Source organism: Cynocephalus volans, chromosome 2, assembly GCF_027409185.1.
Source record: "Cynocephalus volans isolate mCynVol1 chromosome 2, mCynVol1.pri, whole genome shotgun sequence".
Lineage (NCBI taxonomy): Eukaryota > Metazoa > Chordata > Mammalia > Dermoptera > Cynocephalidae > Cynocephalus > Cynocephalus volans.
The window spans coordinates 116446768-116464456 of record NC_084461.1 but is presented as its reverse complement, the minus strand read 5'-3'; the positions used below and the strand labels follow the sequence as shown (position 1 = coordinate 116464456).

Sequence of the window (17689 nt, the reverse complement as noted above, 5' to 3'; positions counted from 1 at the left end):
CTGGAATGAGCAGGTCAGAGGCACAGAAGTACATGAGATCCAAGAGTGTTGGTCCAGTCCTTTGCCTTTTGCAAGAGAACTTTCCTTGGTGAGTTTTAGAGCTAGTGATTGACCAGTTCTGGAGGTATGCCCCAATGGTTAATGTGATACATTACACCTGACTCTAGTCTCTCCTGAGTTAAATGTTTCATTTCTTCTGGCACTCCTGGGACATGGATTTTGCCTTGTTTGCATATTACTGTCCCCTAGTCTGGACCTTCTTCCTCACCCAGGGATCAAATGACTTGGGCTGGGCAGCTAGCCGCTTCAGGTCCACTCATGTTCCTCTGGTGCCCTTGGTGCTAATGAGTGGTGTAAATTGTGTCCAGTGCTAGGCTACCCACTGACAGCTGTCATCTCGTTCAATCCTCACAATAGCCCTGTGAGATGGTAGACTAGTATTATCATCTTTATATAGATGGGGAAACTGAGGCTCAGAGAAGCCTGTAACTTGTCCAAGGTCACAAAGCCAGGAAGGTGATGGTGGAGCTAGGATTTAACTCTGGGTCTGTCTGACCTCGGGGCAGGTATGCCTTCCCATTGGACTATACTGTCTTGCCCTGTGCTGGGATGGTTGGTTATTGGTGAGTCCTGTGATGTCTGGGGTAGGAGTGATTGCCCACCTAAACTCAGGGCACTATGTTGTGGTTTTTTTTGGGTCCCTGTTGCTCTGCTTCCTCTGGTGGAATCCATCCAGGGATGTCACTAACCTGCTTTGTGAACCTTTGGGGTAACCCATGACAAAGTCCTTAATGTGGGCAGGCATGCTCTGCTAGAGCAAAGTGTGACTCCACTGTTTGGGAGGCCCCTTGCTATAAGGTAACAGATATTACTGAGTAGGATTTGATGGCATCGGTATCTAGCAGAAAGTGTGCTTTGGGTTTGAGTTTCAGTTCTGCCATTGATTTGTTCTCGGATATCAGGTGTGTAGGAAACCTCTCAGCCTCAGTTATCTATCTTAAATTAGAAATGGAGATATTATCTAGCTTACAGGGTTTTAGTGGGGATTAGATGGTAGAAATGAAAGATTTTTGGAACATAAATAGTGATTAACTTATACTAGGTTTCCAGAAAACAGAGCCTGAGGTAGAGCTTAATGTTTTACTGGAAGGTGTAATTGCAGGGCAGCCAGGGTGAGGGAAAAGAAAAGTGAGGTAGAGAAGGATGGGAAGCAAATACGAGATTGTGCTTTAGCAAGCTGGTCACTCTGCACAGAGGTCTAGTTGTTCAGACATTCGGGACATCTCTGCTTAAGCTGTGTAGAAACTCCATGCTTCAGAATTTTAGCCTGGGAAGCCTGGAGAGAGAATTTATTTGTTGACCTCTTGTCTTCTGTTCTTCACTGGTCAGTTGCTTCATAAGGAGTTAACCTCCCCTCACTCTTTGGTTGCACTAGCAAGGGCTCTTCGGTAACCACTGGAGAGGCCAGTGTGGTGCTTTACCAGAGTCTGGAACTAGTGGGAGGAGCCAGAGATTCTGGCATGGGCTGCACCGTCTCCTCCACTGTTGTGAGGCAGAGCAAGTGGCCCTAGGCCCAGGAGATGGGTGAGACCAAGAGAGTACGAGGCCGTACGTAAGTCGCATCCAGTGTAGTGGTGTATGGACTTTGTCCTCATGTGTAGTTCCTTCTTATGAGTTAGTCTCACCCAGACAGCCAAGTCTTTGCCAAGACTATGACTGAAAAGCCAAGTTGGCATTTGCATGTTGATTTTAACAGCCTTCTCTGTTACTTCATTGTCAAGTTACTGAAGCAGGAGACTCTGTGGGTTTGATGGTACCCACGTGGAGAAGTAGAAATCAACATGTTCATGTATGAATAGAGAAGGTATAAGGATAGATGAAGATGAACATCTAGGCTTCATTAGATTCTTGGTGAAGGAGACTATTTTTCACATGATGTAGTTGTTGAAGATATCAAACCTGGAGTGGTGAGGTAGGGTGGAGAGGGCAGCAGGGCCAGGTCATATAGAGTCAGAAAGGCCCTTTGGGTTAAGGAGTTTGGGCTTTATCCTAATGGCAATAGATAGCTAAAGGAGGGGCTTCAGTAAGCTGTGCTGGCTACTTTGTAGAGCAGAGGTGGGAGGGAGTCCAGATGAGATGTGGAGTTGCCAGTGCAGGTGGGGACCAGGAGGGCTGTAGGGGGAGTTAGGGGTGGCTCAGACCAGCATGATGGCTGAGGCATGGCATCAGGTAAGGGGAGAAGGATGCCTCCCATCCTTCCCTGGGGTGCCAGTGATAGCAACTTTGGGCCTGAATGGACATCCATGTGCTTTGGTGGCAGGGTCTCCTGGAGCCTCTCTGCACAGCTCCTCCTAGGTTGAGCATATAGGTCCTCTCAATTCTGCCATTCCAGAGTTGGCCACAGCACTGGGAGGCAGCAGGGCCATGGGGGAGGGGGATCTCTGTCTGTTCAGGCAGGTTTTGCCACTTCACAGAAGGCAGGCCACCTCTTGTTCAGTGCCAACCAAGACATGTTTGTTCCCAACAAACCCATGTTCTGTCTCTAGGCTGTTAAATACATTGTTAAAACTCAAGCTGCTGAATTTGAGTTGCAGCTGGGAGCTTGGCAGAGGGTCCTGCATGATGAGGTAAGGGGAGAAGTTAAGGACGCTGCTGGTTTGCAGCTGGAAACATCTTTTCATGGCCATTTGGCCAGGTTGTTAATGTGCGTTCCAAAGAACAGGCTTGATGGGGCCTCTGGTTGTATGTTTTGGAATTTTCCTGTGCTTAGAAACAGTGCCAGTTGCCTGGTGGGTGAATCACTGTCGCTGGGGTGTTGGCAGGCTTTGCAGGACCTCCCTGTGGGGGTTCAAACTCGGGCTGCCAGGGCCCCTTTGGAGTCTATTTGAGAAGGGTCCATTTTGTTTCTTTTACATTTTAAGTATATTATAAAATATTTTAATATTCAAACAACAAACTGTACCCCATAAACACATACAATGAAAAAAATAAAATTAAAAATTAAAAAAAATTCCTATAGAATCCCTTGTAGAGAGATTAAGAAAACAAATAAGCGTAAGAAGAAAAATAAAATCACTTTACCGAGATACAGCTAGATAACTCTTTTCTTACATACACACACACATATGAATTTTTTCTTACAAAAATGGGATCATAGAGTATGTATTGTTTGGGGTCTCCTTTTCTCACTTAAGAGTATGCTTTGATCTCCATGTTGATATACATACAGCATTCATTCTTATATACTTCCTGACAATCCATTATATGGAAGAAATGTAAAATCTTCTGTTGCTGTAGTTTTCTAATTCGAACAAGTCTGTGATGAAGTATTATTTCTTGGGTGCCTGATACAGGACAGAAATTGTTTTAAACTTTGGGGATGCAGCTCACATAAAACTTAACATTGTCATTCTGCTCAGGCTTGGTGCCACTTTGTTTTTCATAAAAGGGGATTTGACATTGTCTATCTCCAGGCCTATTCTGCATGGATTTCTGAGAGCATTCTGCATGGATTTCCTGAGAGGGCTTTTGGCAGCACTGGATACTTTGTGAGGGCACTGGGTAGGCACACATACTCTGACCTACTCTGTTCTAAGCAAGCTCTGGGTGTAGATATGAAATGGGGTGGGGGTTGGATTTTCCCTCATTGTGGGGCACAGTCCCTCTTGAATGCTGCCTTTTCCCAATCTGACCCTCATTAGATGACCTTTTGTATAAAGCCTTTGAGTTCAGGGGCCCAGGATCAGGAGAGACAGGACAGGGCTCCAAGATACCCCTGTCTGGCATGGCGGTGTTGATGTGGTAATCTAGGAGCTGTTTGGGGGTGCCCAGCTCTCTGGGCCAGCAGAGTCATCATCCTCCTTTCCTGCCGGAGCAGGACTTTGCAGGCTCTTGGTAAGTTATTTCCCAAAACCCCATTTGATTCTTTGAGGCTCTGCCTCCAGGCTGGGATTTGTGGATGGGCTCAGTAAGCCAGACAACACATTCCAGAGAAATGACAGTTGGTATTCATGTAATGAAAAAATGAGTGTTATAAGGTATAAGCTATAGATGGCAGGGTGATGTGAAAGGAATAGAGAGGTTTCTCCCTCCCCAGAATCTGTTACCTGATCTCTGAAGAGGTGTGCAGCTGTACCTGGTGACACACCAGGGGAGAAGTGCTGGGGTTCCCACTTCCAACCAACTCTAATCTGGTCTCCTACCTGGGCCCTGCTCTCCCACCACCCAGCTCTGAGGGGAAGTCTGCTGGTCCTTCACTGTCCACAGATATATCCTGCCTGCTCTGGGTCCCCTCTTTACACACAGAAGGTGCTTTCCTGAAGTAGTCAAGCCTCTTGAGGTACAAGAGACACCAACTCCTTTAAGTGAAAGGGGCTTGTGTAAGTAAGAAAAGAGGCCTTCTGGAGTCCTGTGATGGAAAAGACAGTATGGTGCAGACTGGGAGCAGATCTGTGGCTGGGACCAGGAAGTCCTGGGCTCCACCTCAGGGCTAGCCCAGGCCTACTCACCACCTTTCAGTTACTTGCTTTGTTCTGCCGCCCTAAGTCTATAATGGACCGCATAGCCCAGTACTCCCTATCTTGTAGCAGGTTCTGGGTTGAAAGATAATTGTCCTGTATGCCTCTGGGTCCCCAATGCCTAGTCTGTGACAGGCATGCTTTTGGCTCTGCAGACATTTGGCAGGGGCATGAATACATGGGGCCATTCATTTATTCTCTTTTCTTCCTGATAGAGGGACCCATTTGGGGATGGAGATTGTGGTTGGCCTTTTCTGAGCCTAACCTGGAACCGTATGGATTGGGGTATCTTCTGAAAGGGTGAGATGAGGAATGGGTGCAGTGGATTGAATTGTGTCCCCCAAAGTTCATGTATAAGAAGCTTAACCCCCACTGTGACAGTGTTAAGAGGCTAGGAAATCCCATCGTGGTAATTGAAAGGTGGGGCCTTGGAGAGGTTGATTGGATTGTGAAGACTGTACCCTCGTGAATGAATGATCCATTCTTGGAAAATGGGAATGGTTCTGGTGGCTTTTAAAAGAGCGTGAATGAGGAGGTTAGTCTTTCTCTACTCCACTTTCTGTTATGTGAGATCCCTGCATCACTGTCACTGCCAATGAGGCCTTCACCAGATGTGTTCCTTGGACTTTGGGCTTCCAAGCCTCCAAAACTGTAAGCAGTAAATATTGTTTCTTTATAAATTACCCAGTTTCAGGTATTTTGTTATAAGCAACAGAAGTGGACTAATGCAGTGGGTGTGACTGTTTCTAATCAACCATGGCAAGCAAAAAGTTAATGGACTGGCATTAGTCAGCTCAGACTTAGAATTCTGTCAGATAATGCTTATGTTTTTGGGGGAATCATTTATATTTCCTTTATTTTCCTTGTTTTGTCTTAGTAAATTTCCATTTGAGCAATTGGTATGATTTGGCTAAAGTAGAGCAGGAAGAGGAAGGTCTGGCAGAGCAGGGGCTCAGATGGGTGCTGGTCCTTCAGCATGCTCTGGGCTGTGTGGCTGAGCTGGGAGACAGTGTCTGAGGCTTCCAATGTGTTCTTAGGTCCACTGTCAGTGGGGCTTACCCAAATTGTGCCTGCTGCCCTCAGAGTTGGGTCTGCCTATTTCTAGGCAGATGAGACAGCAGCTGGCCTCTTCCCCATGCCAGCAGCCAGCCCGAGGTTTTGGCCTTGTGTGGCTGATTCATTTTTGTATTCTGAGTGCCTCCCTCAGTGTCTGGCATTTGTGAGTCTTCAGTAAATATTTGTGAATGAATGGTAACTGGCCAGTGAGGACAGTGTCTGCCAAGGAGTCTCACCACAGGAAGAACAGTGTCTGTTCAGGAGTCCAGCTCCCCTGATTTTTCTCTCTGTGGCAGGTGCAGACTGGCAGGGGTCAGTTTTATTCCTCTTCTGGCTGACCATCTGCTGTACACCTTTGGGAGTGGGTCCTCTGGAGTGTATTGCGCCAACTTTTCTTTCTGTCATTGTCTCTTGTACTGTCACCTCCTTGTGGGCAGGGGCTGGGTCCCCAGCACCTGGTACTATCCTGGCACATGTGTTGGAATGTAAGATAGAAACAGACAGGTAGTCTCTGAAATGAGGAGGGGTTGGCCAGAATCTTGGACTGACAGATAATTAGCACTAGAGGTGACTGTACCCCACCGTGTTTCAGCCTTCTCATGTTGTAGGTAGTCGCCAGGAGTTGAGAGGATGGGGCCTTTTTCCAGGGCACGTGGCTTCACAGAGCTGAGACCAGAATTGAGCACATACCACTGGTTCCACAGCCTGTGCTCTTTCCACTAGAGATCCTGAATATCCTTTAGCTTCTCCATGGTAGGCCAGGATTTTGGCATGTTTAATTGTGTGTGTATGTGTACACAAGTGTATACGTCTCCACAGCTAAGTTGCTCTTTTTCACTGTGTTGATCCAGTGAATGCCACTGAATGCCTTGCAGACACCTCCGTCTGTGACCATGAAATTCCAGGCGTCCACATTGCTGATGGTCTTGTTTGGTGTCCTGAGCTGCATACGGGCCGAATTCTTTACCTCTATTGGTATGTGCCAACAGAACTATAATCTACCTGAGCAACCCTTGGCTCAAATGCTAGGGATTATCACTTCCTGAGGCCTGTTCACATTCAGGATGGGATGGCTGCATCCACTGGTTTTGGCCAGTTCTGGGGAGAGTGGAGCTTGCAAAGTTACTGTTTTCCCTTCCGAGATCCTGATGGTCTGGAAGTCCTGGGAGCCAGCCCCTGTGACAGCCCTGTGGGCTCTCCTCTCTGGGAAGTGTGCAGGCTGCATTTGGACTCTGGTCTTTCTGACCACCTTACCCCTGGACCAAAGAATGGTTCTCAGCAGTGAACACTCTGTGTCCAGCTCCTCCTCTCCTTCTGACCTGAAGTTTCAGAGATTGTTTTCATGTGATGAGCCTCTAGGATGTTTCATATGATGAGCCCAGTGACATGACAAGCTGGGTATCGGTGGGAGAATGAGATTTGGGGCTTCTTCCTTGATAACCCCAGATACACTTATCACAAACATCCCATTGGCACCTCTGCTTCTCTCTTCTTGAAGTTGGGGGCCAGGACCATGTGAGTGCCTATGTCCCCTTTAACTCCAAGACCCCATGATCCCCAGAGAGTTGACATGCCATTGGCCCAGAGAACTTGCTTCTGTGCTGATGTTCTGTGCCCCAAGAAAGGAGGATGGACCATCTCTTTCTCACTGGCCCTTTTCTCTCTCCCTTGCAGGGCACATGACTGACCTGATTTATGCAGAGAAAGACTTGGTGCAGTCTCTCAAGGAGTATATCCTCATGGAGGAAGCCAAGCTCTTCAAGATTAAGAGGTGTCCTAAGTCTCTGCACCCACGCTGAGTCAGCCCTCTTTTCCCCCTGCCCCCAGGAACCCATCCAGGTTGCCTATAAGAGGAATCCCTTGAGATGGTGGCATGGGGCTTGCCTGGTGGTTAGTTCATGCCCTCTAGAGTAGCTAAGTACATGGGCTAAAAAATCATCCTTTTTTTCCTTTCTATTTAAGACCTTTTGCTTACATTGGAGTTTCAGCTCTTATCTGGTTTAAGGGGCTAGAACTGGAAAGTTACTATATTTGTATTGCCTCTTGATGAAAAGGATCTATCTCACTAGGGCAATTACCACAGGGGAAGACCTATGATGGTGTGTGTGCTATTCTTCCTTTTCCTCTGGTTCCACAGCTGGGCTGACAGAATGGAAGCCCTAACTAGCAAGTCGGCTGCTGATCCTGAGGGCTACCTGGCCCACCCTGTGAATGCCTACAAGCTGGTGAAGCGGCTGAACACAGACTGGCCTGCGCTAGAGGACCTTGTCCTGCAGGACTCAGCTGCAGGTGAGGGACAGTGAGCCCATATGTTTGTGTGCTCATGCCTGGGCACTTGGGTCTGAGCCTGTTTGGGGTCTAGGTGTTGGTGGGCAAATATGGTGTGTGAATGCAGACCCTGCCAGTCCATGCTCTCTCTATTCTCTGTGAGGACCTAGCAATTGGCTCTCCTTGTTTTCTAACATGTAGTAATAATCAGTTTTTGACTTTTCATGGTGTCTTTATTTCTTTTTTTTTTTTGGTAATGACATTTATAAAAAATTATACTTTAGTAATACGTGTTTTTATAGAAGAGTTGGAAAGAAAAACAATCACATAAGAAAATTACAGTTCTTAATCTAATTGGCTAGTGATAAGCACTATTAAAATTGCAGTCTTTCTATACATGCATATACATTTTTAAAAAATAGAACCATGCATATATATATCAGGGTGCATTTGCTTTGAGGGACAAGTGAATTAATAAAAATGAGTCAAATGGTCTGGGTGATAGGACCAGGGCAAGCTGGGGAGCATAGGCCTATTCATACCTTTTACAAAGAAAACATGTCTATTGGCAGATTTTTGACATAAGCATAAATTCTTTTTCTGAATTTCCCAGTTTCTCTATCTGCCATGAAATGTTCTTCTGCAACATGATTTTAGTGGCTGGACAGTAATCAGTCACGCTGATACACTGTAAAACTGGTCAAGTCAGTGGACTTGGGATTGTTTCCAAATTATCAGGAAATTTTTAGATATGTCTTTGTGCCTACCTCTCATTTTTATTTTAGGGTGAATTCCTAGAAGTAGTATTTACAGGTCAGAGTATGAACTTTTTAAAAGCCTTTAACTTTGGTTGGTGCTTTTACTGTGGTAGTACTTTCTATGCTCTAACACTTTCCTGTCAACAAGAGATGGCAGGGTGGGTCTGGAGGTGGGCCCTCTTGACTCCCAGTCCCGTATTTACTGTCTCTTTTCTCTGAGCTGGGAGTACTCATTAACTTCAGACTAGCTGTCTCTCTGACTGAGACATTTCGGCCCATGTGGCCAGACTGGGTTGGGCTTGGCTGGGGGCAGGGTGGCCTCTGGGAGAGATTGGTGAGCTCAGCTGGGCTGGAGCTGTGCCCAGTGAGCTCACTGCCTCCAGAAACCATGGCTGCCTTTCTCAGACTCCCGCCTCCTAGCCTGGGACTGTAGCTCAGAACAGGCTGTTCTGCCTGCACTGCAGCATACTAAGCCTGCTTGGAGGACCTCCACTCTTTGATCTTGTTCTCCACCCGCCTTCCCCTTCCTCACCCCACCAACACCTGGTTCCTTTGAAAAACCTTTCAATTACCTGGAAGGAGGTAGTACAGGCCCAGAGAGCAAAAGATTGTTTTCATCTCTGGCTGAGTTCTTGCTGCCCCTGAAATTAGGGAGCACATTGACAGTTTGGCTTTTTCTTGAGGCATGTTTTATTTTTTCTAGATTCTAGACTCTAGAGTCCTTGACTGTGAAGCTGTGGGGAAGACAGGGCTGCAGCCTCTTGGTTCCTGGGTCCCCAGACATGGCTAGAAGTGGGTGTTTGAACCTGAAATTGTGAGAGTAGGCGGCTGTGGGTGCTCTTGCTCTTGGGAAGAGCTAGGGAAGGAATGGCCTTGGAGTTTCCCTCTGAGTTCCAGCTCACAGGCAGAATCAAAGGTCCTAAATCAGCGTGGGAGGGTCTGGCTCCCACCTGGAGTCCTGGAATTGCAGGAGGTACATGTCTTGCTTTATAGCTAGGGCTCAGAGTCCCAGAACTGTGGTTAGGGATTCTCTCAGGCTTCAGGCTGTGATGCTGAGCACCATAATTGGGGAGTTCATGCTCTGAGCTCATTGTAGGTCTGAGTGGTAGTAGTACCTTACAAAGCAGAACAAGGCCCAGTGTGGTCTTCAGGACCACGCTGGGCTGGTGCAGCCCCATCTTGGTGCTTGGCCTGGCCAGATGATCTCTCAGCTGGTAATTTGGGGGATAAGGGCAGTACCAAATGCCTTCAGGACTGTCATCATTACCTTTATGGGTGATAAGGGCCAGTGATCAGTAATGAGTTGCCCCAGCTAGGCTCCCTGAATTGCCTACTTTTGTCCCTTGGACTCCTAACCTGAAGTGTGAGCTGGAAGTCTGTGTTTGCCTGGCCAGCCCAATAATCCTGGATCAAGGTTTTTCATGGGATTCATTTTCCACTGGGTGGTGACAAGTCCTCCCTGAGTCCTTTCCTGTGCTCCTCTCAGTTACCCTCTCTGTCCTCTCTTCTTTCTATTTCTACCAGATCTGATTGAGTGCTTTGGAACCAAGACTTCTAGACTCCCAAATGTTAACCAGTGTGGGGGCTGTTTCTGTTCAGTTCCAAACGAGCAGCACAGGCAGTAGGTGTGTGAGGAGTAAGAAGGGAAAAGTCCCTATGGACTGGAGCCATTAGGGACGACTTCCTGGTGGAAAGGGAAACAGCCTTTGGGAGAAAGGGCAGGAAGACTCCTCTAGGCAGATACCCCCTTGTGGCTGTTTCTCTGGTCCCAGGTGGAATCTGCCCCTGGATGAAGGGTAATCTCTTGTTCTCACTCTCATTGGAAGGTTTTATTGCCAACCTCTCAGTGCAGCGGCAGTTCTTCCCCACTGACGAAGATGAGATGGGAGCTGCTAAGGCCCTGATGAGACTTCAGGACACATACAAGCTGGACCCAGACACAATTTCCAGAGGGGATCTTCCAGGTACCTCACCATTCCAGGCTTTACCTGTTCATGTGTGTCTCTTTGGTGGCTGGACAGGTTAGAACTACCAGCACTTGTGGTCTCTACCCTTAGGTGCACTGTCACCCCTGGAGGTGATCCTCTCTTGTGTCCCCGGTTGGTGCCAATCTCTAATGGCCATGACAGTCACCTCCCCTCAGCTGCTCCGCCACATCCCTCCTGTATTAGCTGGGGCTCTGTCTGCCTGTGTCTCAGAGAAAGCTGAGGCTGCTGTTCAGGAACATCCTTGGCCTCTGCCCCCCCGAGTACCACACAGATCTGCATCCAGACCTTCTTCCTTCCCCCACCCTCCTATATCTTTTTGGCCAAGGCTGATCTCTGGACTCACTGCCCCTCTGTCCTGCATCCCCTCAGTTAGTCTCTGCTCCTGTTCATTCTGTCTCCACCTCTTTCTCCTGAGCTCACACATAGGTTCTGTTTTTTGCTTACCTTACAGATGCCTCTTTTAGGATGCAAGGCTCTTTTGAGTCTCTGCCGCTGATTCTTCTCTTCTCCCCTCTTAGTTAGGCTGCTGGATAGAGTGATCTGCACTTTCTCAGTGTCTCTGGTTCTAGTGTACTCCTGAACCCACAATGTCTGGCTCTTTTCCCTACTGTCTCCACTGGTCCTCCTCTTGCAAGATCACCAGTGGCCACTTCGCTGGTGAAGCTAGTGGATGTGTTTCAGGCATAATGTTCTTTAACATTTCAGCAGCACTGAATATGTTTCTTGCCCCCTTCTTCCTGATATTCTCCCCTCCTTTGAAATCTGGTATGCCAGTCTCTGCTTCTTCTCTTTTGGCCTCTCATCGTTCATTTTCTCCCTCCCTCCCACCCCTTTTCTCTCTCTCTCTCTCTCTCTTTCTCTCTTTCTCTCTCAATTGGTCCCTTTCCCACTGACTGCCCTAATGTTTGTAAGAAGATATGTTGGGTTTTGGGGGCTATTACAGACCAGTAAATCCAGAGATTCAGTTAGGCCCCATTAGACCTTTGATGCCACCTCACCTCTGGGACCCTAGAGCAGACAAAAGCAGAGGGACTCTATTATTGGCTGGTCAAGGCCTGGAGCCTTGGTACTGAGGAGTCTGATGAGCCAACAGGAAGGTGTGTGGACTTCTTATTTTTGCCTTTGTCAGGTCTTGGACCATTCCAGGTCATGAGGCCAGAGTGAGAAAGCAGCTCAGGGCACTTGCAAGATCTGTTCACACTGTAGCTGTGAAATTGGTTGGTGGTAGGAGGGAGCCATATCCTGGCATTGACCTTTCAGACTTATTTAACAGACCCGTTAGTGTCCTGAATTAGGGATGAGGGGCGGAAGGGAGTTACTCCCCAGGACTCACCACTACCTCATGTTCTCCCTAAGCACCTTCAGCAGGTGAGCCCAGCTATTTCCATCACTTGAGGTGTGGCCTGTACATGGATGACATCCAGATCTGTGTTTCCTGCCTAGGCTTGTCTCCTGAACTTCCAACTGGAGTAGGTGAATGCCTGTGGGACATCTCTGCTTGGATATGCCATGGACTCCTCAAATGTCATGTGTCCCAAACTCAAATTCTTATCCCCTTTTGAATTGTATACCTTCCTCCCTCACCCCTTATCTTGGCAAAAACACCTTCATCACTGGCTGCCTAAGTCAGAATGCTAAATCCTATGGATTTTACCTCCCTAGTGTCTTCTGTACTTGTTCCCTGACTGCAGCCTCATGACCACTTCTTTCTCAATTGGATTATTGAATAACCATTCTGACTTGTCTCATACCTCCAGTTCACTCCTTAAGACCATCTTCCTTGTGGACTTAAGCACAAGTCTGTTCACATGAACTTCTGATCACAATGCTTAATTTTCAGGTCTAAATCCAAACTCCTCTTGTGTGTGGTTTTTGAGGTACTGCATAACCCCATCTCCCTGGCCTCCTCACCCGTTGTATCCAGCTTCCCCATTGCTCACATCCTTTGTTCGTTCCCCTTTCTTTATTCACATCAGCTGTCTGATTGCCCTTCCGCACTCAGCTCAGCTGTCACTCTGCAGGGAGTACTCTCCAGCGAGTAGACATTCCAGCTGGCTTTTGCGGGAGATGTTGAGTGCCTGGGAGCCTCCCCGTTCTTCATATTCTCGGCAACTGTGAGGCATGTTGATAAGAGATACTGGTCGTTGGTATCCTAGAGATCATAGGAGACATATTCACATGTCATCTCATTGAATTCTTGTCACAAGCCCTTTAAAATTGATGAGATAAGGGGATTGACACTTAGGCCAGGTAGCTTGTCCATAGTCACACAGCTGGTGGGTGCCGTAGCGAGGCTCACGCAGATCCAGCTCACTCAGCTGTGTTATACTGCCTCCATCAGTGCAGGTTCCTGGGCCTACAGAGCCAGAGAAGATCTGTGGAGGCCCAAGGAGAGGGGAAAGGGTCCCAGGAACCCCCTAATCCCTGGGGGATTCTGTTTACTGTCCCCAGCTTCCTATTCCAGAAAGGAATGTTGTTGGGTCCAGAGCCACCAGAGGAGCAGACCCTGGTCTCTGAAGCAGCCGACCCACTGCAGTAGGGGTTTCATTCTGGGCAGAGGCCCATCTTGGATATCAGGCAGAAAGAACCCACTCTGAGGCAGTTCTTTCATGTGAGCCTTATCCAGATTGCTGTTAATGGGATAGTGGGAAGAATTCCTTGCTTTCCAGGGAGGAAAGTCCCTTCTTGCTCTTTATGAGATCTATTTTCTCATTATTCTCTGAGGAACACACACACAGTCCTTCCCATCTTGAGGCCCCCCTAAATCCTGCATCTTCCTATAGCTGCTCCTTCTCATTGGCTTGAAACTATCTTCACGATCACTTTCCAGTCGTCAGCCTGTGGAAGATGACCCATGGTCAAAGACGTGCTGAGCTAGTGCTCACTGAAGTCCCTGCCACCTGACAGCCAGAGCTGGCACTGCAGCCCTGGCTCTTGGCCTCCCTTGGCCTCTGTCACACCGCTCCCACACACTCCGTTTCTGTACTTCTTAGTTCTTTCTCAGTGTTATTCACCCTCTGTCCTCTCAGGACAGTTGGTCCCTGGGACTCCACATTCTCCACTCTTTCCTCAGACTCTTCCTTCCTGCAAACGATTATCCTTATCCATGGCTTTTGCTGCCGTCTAAATTCTGTTTTTTTTTTTTATATTCAGATAATTTTTCTACCCTCCAGACTTAAATGGCCAGCTGCCCACCAGATTTCTTCTCCTGTTTGGCCCACAGTACCTTCATACTCTCTTCAGCACTACTTCTTGGTGGGCTTCCTGGGCTCCACATGACAAGGCACCTTCCCACTTGGGAGAAGGGGAGTTTGAGGCTAGCAGGTTGGCTGTGAACCTCAGAATGGGACGGGCCAACCTGTCTGTGCTCACTGTATCGATGGACTTTTAGTGTGTGTTATCTCAAGCCCTGGTAGGGTTCTGCTTGGATAATGCCCCCTTTCAGTGGCCCAGGCTTTTCATTGAAGTGGGAATCTTCCTCCCTAACCTAGACATTCTTTGGAGCCTGGCTATTTGCTTCTCCTGCTGCAGGAACCAAGTACCAGGCAATGCTGAGTGTGGATGACTGCTTTGGAATGGGCCGCTCGGCCTATAATGAAGGGGACTATTATCATACGGTGCTGTGGATGGAGCAAGTGCTAAAGCAGCTGGATGCTGGGGAGGAGGCTACTACACCCAAGTCCCAGGTGCTGGACTACCTCAGCTATGCTGTCTTCCAGTTGGGTGACCTGCACCGTGCCCTGGAGCTCACCCGCCGCCTGCTTTCCCTTGGTAAGGAGATTCTAGGGGAAGGTAAGGTGGGGATCAGGGGTGGCAGAAGAACTGGACTTTGCTGGCTTCTACATGATCCCTCTCCTTGGACTGAGCCAGTTTGACCTGTCACCTGGCCAGTGACTAATGCCTTACTGATTTCAGGCCCAGCCCAGCTACCAAGCAGCTGCTTACCCACCTCAGTCCTGGCCTTTGCCCCTGCCCAGTTGCTGATGGATAATACTCAGCCCTGTGGCACCTACATACATGCTCCCTTTTTTGATTAGGACCCACTGCTGTGGTGCATCCAGCACTGTGCAGGGTGGAGCCTTCATTGCATCAGGAGCAGGTTGAGCAAGCTGTACTTCAGGGTTGCTGCAGTGACAAACAGTGACTCAAGCTATTAGTTAGAGACCTGAGGTCTAACAGTACGACGCACCATGGCATTGGTGCTTTGTGTGCCTTATGATGTTGGACTGAAGGAGGCCAAGAACACTGTGCCTTTAAAACCCATCTGTTCCACCTTTTACTGATATGTAAGAACGTTGTCATCTGGGATTTCACAGACTAGCAAAGACTTTCTTATGCTGTTGCTTTTCATGTGGCCTTGAGTCTGATGTCAACTAGAATATGAGAATCCTGCAAGACTGATGTAGGAAGAGCGCTTTGAGGATCTTGTCAAGTGAGTTAGTAAGAGCCTTGCACAGGGAGTCAAGACACTTGGATTCTTGTTCTATATAACCTCAACATAAGTCTCTTAACATCTTTGGGCCTCAATTTCCTATCTGGGGAGTGGTATAGAAGTCCTGCCACTCTCCTGCTTTGGGTGTTGTGAGGTCCACAAGACAGTGCTGTGGCTGTTCTTTTTGCTGGCATTTCAGCCTGTGTCCTAGCTGTGGCTAGCATGTGATGTGGTTACCAGCAGTGGACGTAGTCTGGGGAATGGTTGTAAAAGGCACACAGACAAGTCGGGAGAAGGAGGCAGGACTTTGGACTGTTTTTCTGGACCTGGGACCTTAGGACCTCTAGGGAAGCCTGAGAAGGAAGCCTCCTTGGTGGCTAGCTGAGTGTCCTCCTCTTTGATGATGCTTCTCTCTCATTTCTGACCGAGGTGGGAGATCCCCTTCTGGCTTTTCAGCTCCGATCAGTGCACCTTGGTTGGGTGGTGTGGAAGGCAGAATGCAGCATGGAAGCAAGATGCTGGGAGGGAAACCACTTACAGAATAATTTCTCTAAATGACTTAACAGATGTTTGTGGTTTCCTTTTCCTTCTTGTTCTTTGCTTTTTGTAGACCCAAGCCATGAACGAGCTGGAGGGAATCTGCGGTACTTTGAGCAGTTGCTAGAAGAAGAAAGAGAAAAAATGTTATCAAATCAGACAGAAGCTGAACTAGCATCCCAGGAAGGCGTCTACGAGCGGCCTGTGGACTACCTGCCCGAGAGGGATGTGTACGAGAGCCTCTGTCGTGGGGAGGGTGTCAAACTGGTGAGGCACATGAGGGGGGTCATGGCGCCCAGGCTGTGGACCTGGACTCTGGCTCTGGGCAGGCACATTTGGGGAGCATGTTGCTCTGTCATTAGGTCCTTTTCTGAGCTTCTCCCCCAGTTCGTCGTAGCATCTGCTGAGGCTGATGTGTAGGTATTCTCTGATGTCCAGGTAGAGTTTTGATCCTCTTAAGTTATGACTGAGCTCCCCTCCCCATCTCAACATGCCCAGCTTTTGCTTGACTCACTGTAGTGAAGGAAAGATGGGTGTGGATGTACAGGCCCCAAGCAAAGTAATGGTACAAGTGGAGCAGAAGTCTCTGTGATAAAGACATAGCAAGTGCTAGTGGTAAAGCTTTGTCTCGGCCATCAGTGGCCTTTGAGAGCCCTGGAATCCCACTGCTTCCTCAAGGAGGCTCAGGTGTGAGGCAGGCTCTTGGCATTTTTCATGCCCATGTCTGCTTGGCTCCCACTGGCTCCATCACCTGGAAATGCTTCCCTGCCTCACCCCTTCAAACTTACTCAAATCTCTGTGAAAGGGGTCAGGAATTACCCTCTATCACAGGACTTGCGGACGTGAGGTGACTTTGGGAGAGAAGAAAAATTGTGTGATTTATGGGGTGTCATTTCATGCCAGTCAGCTGATGGGCTTTTGTTTTCTTCTGTGGCAGGGTGGGAGGGAGCAGCTGCTGGCCATGGGGTGTGAGAACAGTGTGTGCAGTCAGCCAGACTGGGACTGAGGGTTAGGACTCAGCTTGGGGCCTGTTTCTCTGTGCTCCCCAGACACCCCAGAGGCAGAAGAGGCTTTTCTGTAGGTACCACCATGGCAACAGGACACCACAGCTGCTCATTGCTCCCTTCAAAGAGGAGGACGAGTGGGACAGCCCTCACATCGTCAGGTACTACGATGTCATGTCTGATGAGGAAATCGAGAGGATCAAGGAGATTGCAAAACCCAAAGTAGGTGTCTCTGTTCTTCTTGGGCCCTGAAGGGGCAGGTCCTCTCTCTTGTCCCTGGCACGACACGGCAGTTTGTTTGCTTACACAGATGGTCTTTATCAATATCTAGCAGGAGTCCACTGTGGGGTTTCTAAGGTGCTGCAGACTCAGCCTGACCTTGTGGTTTCATGGTCCAGTAGGGAAGAAAAATGAAGGAACTGATGTGGACAGCCAGGTCACACTGGGAGTAGGGAAGGCCCACAGTGAGAAGTGTCAGTTCACCTGGGTGGGGACTGGTATATGGGTGAGTTTTTAGGAAATATGCCATAGGGTACTGCAAAGCTGAGTCCTGTGGAGCTGGAAGGCAAATGAAGTGATTGACGTGGAGGAGAATGTACATCTTTACAATATTGGTCTTCTCCGGATCCATTTGATCATATTTTTTAAATGTTTCTTCATATAAGCCTTGCACATTTCTTGTTAGGTTTATTCCTAGGTAGGTTTCTCATTACTGTAACTCTACTTTGTTTCCTCATCATTATATTTTAACTGGTTACATTACTAGTTTGCTATTATATGCTAAAATATTGATTTAAAAAAAATACATTTCATAGTAATAGTTAATGTTTACTGAGTTCTTAAGTGTGACTAGATGCCTTTTAAGTGTTCAACTTTTATTAACTATTACGTCTCTTAAGTAGACTATGTTACTATCTTCATTTTACCCGCGAGGAAACAGAATTGTGCAGATCCCAGCCTGTGGCTGGATTTACTTATTTCTTTTTTGGTTTTTATCTGATTCTCTTGGGTTGTGTGGGTAGTATTATTACCTGCAAATAGAGAAAATTTTTTCTCCTTCCTGATACTTAATACAGTTCCGTTGTTTTTCTTGTATCATTGAACTGCCCAGAACTTCTAGAGCATTATT

The 17689-nt window shown here is 47.9% G+C and overlaps 1 protein-coding gene across 10 annotated transcripts in view; it reads left to right on the top strand.

The window, feature by feature from the left end:
• P4HA2 (prolyl 4-hydroxylase subunit alpha 2) overlaps nucleotides 1-17689 on the top strand; it is a 33461-nt gene that overhangs the window by 3068 nt on the left and 12704 nt on the right. For 5 of the 10 annotated variants that reach the window (XM_063085750.1, XM_063085749.1, XM_063085748.1 and 2 more), the window contains 7 exons: nucleotides 6425-6548; nucleotides 7248-7344; nucleotides 7711-7862; nucleotides 10426-10563; nucleotides 14119-14358; nucleotides 15630-15823; nucleotides 16606-16782. In XM_063085750.1, coding sequence (XP_062941820.1) covers nucleotides 6428-6548; nucleotides 7248-7344; nucleotides 7711-7862; nucleotides 10426-10563; nucleotides 14119-14358; nucleotides 15630-15823; nucleotides 16606-16782 — 1119 coding nt within the window. In that variant the 5' untranslated portion in view covers nucleotides 6425-6427. Of the gene's footprint in view, nucleotides 1-4800; nucleotides 4818-6308; nucleotides 6327-6424; nucleotides 6549-7247; nucleotides 7345-7710; nucleotides 7863-10425; nucleotides 10564-14118; nucleotides 14359-15629; nucleotides 15824-16605; nucleotides 16783-17689 lie in introns of those variants that run through there. The other 5 variants (XM_063085756.1, XM_063085755.1, XM_063085752.1 and 2 more) reach the window with 4 other exon arrangements.